This window comes from Egretta garzetta, unplaced genomic scaffold, assembly GCF_000687185.1.
Source record: "Egretta garzetta isolate BGI_Z169 unplaced genomic scaffold, ASM68718v1 scaffold345, whole genome shotgun sequence".
NCBI classification, from domain to species: domain Eukaryota; kingdom Metazoa; phylum Chordata; class Aves; order Pelecaniformes; family Ardeidae; genus Egretta; species Egretta garzetta.
The window spans coordinates 85861-90838 of record NW_009259692.1 but is presented as its reverse complement, the minus strand read 5'-3'; the positions used below and the strand labels follow the sequence as shown (position 1 = coordinate 90838).

General features: G+C 55.8%; 3 protein-coding genes across 4 annotated transcripts in view; 1 reads left to right on the top strand and 2 right to left on the bottom strand.

Annotated features, from left to right (window-relative positions):
* Positions 1-369, bottom strand: part of LOC104126323 (butyrophilin subfamily 1 member A1-like) — an 8534-nt gene extending 8165 nt beyond the window's left edge. The window contains exon 1 of the mRNA XM_035894333.1: positions 356-369. Within this exon, the coding sequence (XP_035750226.1) occupies positions 356-369 (14 nt within the window). The remainder of the gene's footprint in view (positions 1-355) is intronic.
* The window catches only part of MARCHF2 (membrane associated ring-CH-type finger 2), a 60501-nt gene that overhangs the window by 8425 nt on the left and 47098 nt on the right, over positions 1-4978 (bottom strand). The window lies entirely within an intron of this gene.
* LOC104126322 (thaicobrin-like) lies at positions 275-3152 on the top strand. 2 transcript variants are annotated; one of them, XM_009638878.2, is made up of 3 exons: positions 275-1342; positions 1491-1565; positions 2202-3152. In XM_009638878.2, exons 2-3 carry the CDS (start codon positions 1508-1510, stop codon positions 2720-2722), a joined length of 579 nt encoding a protein of 192 aa, XP_009637173.1. In that variant the 5' UTR covers positions 275-1342; positions 1491-1507; the 3' UTR covers positions 2723-3152. The 2 variants fall into 2 exon arrangements, with proteins under 2 accessions (XP_009637173.1, XP_035750194.1); XM_035894301.1 differs by having other exon boundaries at positions 280-1342; positions 1456-1565.

Below are 4978 nucleotides of genomic sequence, written 5' to 3'. Positions count from 1 at the left end.
CTCCCTGGGCTGCAGGGGCACAGCCTGCCCCACCATGGGCTGCACCAGGGGCTGTGGGGAATCTGCTCCGGTGCCTGGAGCTCCTCCTGCCGCACCGACCTGGGTGGCTGCAGGGCTGCTCCTCTCACGTATCCTCACTCCTCTCTCTGGCTGCTGTCCCACAGAAGGTGTTTTTCCTTCTTAAATATGTTATCCCAGAGGCACTACCACTGTTGCTGATGGGTTTGGCCTTGGCCAGCGGTGGAAATGGGGAAAGCTTCCAGCAGCTTCTCACAGAAGCCACCCCTGTAGCTCCCCCACTACACAACTTTGACATTGGTTGACCCTGCAGATGAGAGGGTCAGGCAGCTCCCACCATGTCATGTCCATGCCAGCGTGCAACAGTGATCCCTGACGGAATAGTCCCTGCCGAGCCAGTCTGTCCCCAGCCTTGCCTTCCCGGGTCCCTGTCCCAGCGCCAGGCTGCAGAGCCATCTGGCAGCAGGTCCCCTTGCACTCTGCTTTATTTTGTGCACATCTGGTGGCTTTCAGAGTGATGTGACAAAGCAGAGTGGGTGCCACCTCCCAAGTTCCCTGCGAGCCGGGGTGAAGCCATTGCCCCTGGGCACATGAAAAGCTGCCTGGAGAATGGAGAGGTGGAATGCAAAGCCCAGAACCCGCTGTCTCCCAATTACCAGCTGAGCAATCAAAGCAACACATGCCCTACAAATATCACCCAATTCATTGGCAGCAGGATGAGTATGGGCAAGCAGAGCCTGGAAGGAGCCAGACCGCTTCCCTCATCACAGCCTGGACACCCAGAGCACGGCCACTGCTCTGTGGCTGGTGTCCCCAAGTGACATCCCACCGGGCTGGAGGTACACATGGTGCCACTGACCCAGGAGAGCTCCGAGCATCCTGCTGCAGGAAGATACAGCCTCTTCCAGCAGTGCAGCAGGCTCTTATCACCCACCCGCAGCTGGGCAAAGGGAGGGGAGCTGTGGCAGACCTTGTGGTGCAAACAGGATGGGGGCACTGCAGGAATGTCAGCAGGGAACTCCCAAATTCAAGAGTTAGATGAGGTTACATGCCCGCCGGCAGCTTCAGGAGGCGGTCGCCAAGAGGAAAGGAGACAGAAGGTCCAGTGGTGTGGTCGCCCCCAGAGGAGTGAAGGTGCTGGACACCCAGCTGTGCTCTCCAGGCCATCCAGCCCCTCCGGACCTGGACCTGCTCACTCAGACAAGCTGGAAATGCTGTGCAAGCCCAGTCCAGCCGTGAGCTCATGAGGGTGTCAGGGGAGTGGAGAGCAGACTGAAGGCCTTCAGACCCATCCAAAATTTCCTTTCCTGGTGTCAGCCTGCAGGTGAGTGCTGGCTGTCTAAAAAGCACCTGAATGTTGTGAGTTTTCCATCATTCCTTCTGCTTCTTTAGCATCTTCAGGTGGTCTTGGAGTTTTGCATTTTCCACTTTCAACAGGGAATCCTGCCTCCCCTCCTGTTGATTTTCTGCAGACTTGCTGGTACCCAGGATGGAGAGAGAAGAGAGGGAGACCCTGGCCAATGAGGTGGAGGAGATGAGTGGAAGAGGTGAGTTTTTAGAAGGGAAGAGCAGGGGGAACTGTCTCCTGTTGAGGAGAAAAATGCATCCTGCTTCTGCTGTGGAAGAGCTATTTAGGGTCAAAGCACCTGGGGCTTGTCCCAGCCTTGTTGTGGGGTTGAGACTTGGTGGCTGCAACACCCCCAGCTGAATTCCTTGTGCTGTAGACCCACCACCACCACCAAAGACACCTGAGCTGCCATGCTTGGCTCCCACCAGTGCCCCCAGAAGGAAAAAGGAACCTGGGGTCTTGGGTCAATGCCTATCATGCTGGTTTGTGCCCAGACGTGCCTGCTTCACTCTCGCAGCATTGGAGGCACCCAGGCTGAGGTGCAGGTGTCTGCAAGGCAGATTTGCACCCATCCACGCAGGTGCATCCTCCTCCCGGAACCTGGGGGTCTTTTCGGCCAGGATGGCATGGAAACTCCTGGATCAGGAGCAGGGGTGGGATCAGGGCAGCACTGAGACTGGGGCCGTCCAGCACAAGGGGGTTTCCCACCCCACGCTGGACATCTCTGGGCAGGGGAAAGGAAATCACCCTGTCTCTTCTCTTGCTGGGGTGGATGCAGCCCCAACGTGCCCCTGGGGCTGCCTGTCCTGAGCAGCTTCTCCTCCTCTGTCCCCAGCTGATGTGACCCTGGACCCAGACACCGCCAACCCCTTCCTCATCCTGGCTGATGACCAGAAAGGCGTGGGACGAGGGGACAAGTGGACCTCGCTGCCCAACAACCCTGAGCGGTTCGACACGGAGCCGTGCGTGCTGGGCAGCCAGGGCTTTGCTGGGGGGAGGCACTGCTGGGAGGTGGAGGTGGCTGAGGGGGGGGACTGGTGGGCTGTGGGGGTGGCCCAGGAGTCTGTCAGGAGGAAGGGAGTCCTCAGTTTTACTCCCCAGGAGGGGATCTGGGCCGTGGGACAGTGGTTTGGACAATACCACGCTTTCACTGACCCCGACTGGACCCCCCTGCACCTTGCCTGCCTCCCCAAGGCCATCCAGGTCTGCCTGGACTTTACAGACGGGCAGGTGGCATTTGCTGATGCTGAAAATGAAGCCCCAATCTTTGCTTTCTGCCTGGCTTCATGTCCCAGGGAGAGGCTACGCCCATGGCTCTGGGTGGGAATGGACTCGTGGCTCAAGCTGAGCCCCTGACATGGAGGGAACGTGGGTAGCAGGGGGAAGGCTGGAAAGGTGAACACCATCATCTTGGGTCTTGGTGCTGGGAACTGGGAGGGTCCTGCATCCTGCCAGCGTCTCCTCGCATGGTTCCTCTGGCCACCAAGTGGACATCTCCAGGACTGGCAGGTCCTGGAGATGGACTCTGCCAAAGAGCCTCCATCATCCCCTCCACCCCACAGCTGGGACTGCAGAGACAAAGGGGGGGGCACAGAGACTGGGTGCATGGAGGAGCTTGGTGCCAGGTGGCCCCGGAGCAGAGAAGCAGCATCGAGTGCCAGGGCACTGCAGAGCTGCTCTGTACAAGGCCATGAAAAATACAGCAGGTTCAAACTCCTTAAAAGGTGCTGGAGTAGCGTCTCTGGCTTATTTTTTTCAATTAAGCTTAATGATTAAGTTAAAAAAACCCAACCAAACACAGATGGCTGCAGGAGCTATGATAACACTTATCTTCCCCATACATTCAAAGCCTCTCCGTGCCTTATTTCCAATCCTCACTGACATGTGCATTAAGCACATTTCTTACAGCAGGGCACTAGTAAAAGCTATAGGGACAGCCAAGGAAGGTAAGCAAGAAATCGAGAAGTGTCTGAAGTCCACAGGCGAGCCAGTTCCCACAGATCTGACTCCTCTGATCTCCCCCCATCAAAGCCTCCTTTTCCTCACACAGAATAGACTGGTTCAGGTGGAAGGGACCTCCAGCGATCACCTAGTCCAGCTGCCTGACCACTTCAGGGCTGACCACAAGTTAAAACTTGTTATTAAGGGTATTGTCCAAACGATTCTCAAAGATCGATGGGCTTGGGGCATCGAAAACCTCTCCAGGAAGCCCGTTCCAGGGCTTGACCACCCCCTCAGTAAAAAAATACTTCTTTATGTCAAGTCTGAACCTCACCTGGCCCAGCTTTGAACCATTACCCAGGGCTCCTGTCCCTGGATCCCAGGGAGAAGGGATCAGCACCTCCCTCTCCATGTCCCCTCCTTGGGAAGCTGCAAAGAGCACCCAGGTCGCCCCTCAGCCTCCTTCTCCCCAGATGAGACAAAACCCAGAGCCCTCAGCCCCTCCCCAGAGGACGTGCCTTCCAGCCGTAGATCTGCTCCAGAGAACTGGCATTTTGGGGAAATGATGCTCAAAGGACATGCTAGGCCTGGAAAATGTGGGGGAGTCCCTGCTCCCAGGGACGTTGCTTTGTCCTCTCCTGCTAACTCCTGCTAGTAGGAGAAAAGGTGAACGTAGGTGAAGGGAAACGTTGCCTGGGTCCAGCCCAGATTTCATCTTCTCCAGCCACATTGCTGGTTGGATCCTCTTAGTACCAACTCAGTTGTCATTCTTGTGGTGGCAGCTGGGCACAGGTAGCAGCATTAAGTCTCCCTGATCTACTCCAGTAGCTGGAAAGAGTTCTACCACTGGGTCAGGCACAGATATCCAGTCCTGGCACTAGGGGATGGGCTCACCAACCTCTCTGGCACTGTCTGGGTGACATCCCATTGGACACTCGTGGGACCAGCAATCAGCAAAGCAACCCAGGGGACTGTCCAAGGAGCCAACCCCAAAACTCATGCTCCTGAGAGAGAACAAAAGAGGGGCAAATCCTGGTCCAAGTGGCTGCCCATACCTTGCTGCCAGCGCGTCCTCAGCTTCTGGTGCCAAAGGGGACATTGTGCCCATGCAGGAGGAGGCAGAACTTACCCCCACCAGGGCCATGGCTCTGCATTTCCTTGAGCACACTGGGAGGAAGGCGAGATCCCACAGCCAGAGCGTGAAGGCAGCTGGGTTAGGGTCTGGGAAGAGCTGGAATCACATCCAGAAGGGCACCATGGGCTTCTGGCCACAGAGCAAGAAGAGGTGGGCTTCACCCTTGAGCAAGCTATGACTTTCACAGATGCTTTTTCACAAACGCCCCCTGCTTGTATTAAGCATCCTAGGAAGAGTTTGTGTTTGTAGCATTTTTTTCTCTTCGCCGTTCTTTGAATCCCTCCCCCCTGCTCCAGCCCCCAACCTCCCTTTCACAGCTCAGCTTTTTCAGCAGAATGGACCTGAGGTGTCAGCAAGGTCTTGTGGGATGGGACTTAATTTCACATTTGTTTGACCAACATTTGAACTTTTTGGTTGTTTATATAACTTTGGTTATTCATATTTTTCACTTCTACCATGCAATGTCACAAATCCTGGCAGTGCTACGAATCAGCAAGTCCCAAACCAGCAATTCGTACAGCCTCTTCCTAAACTTC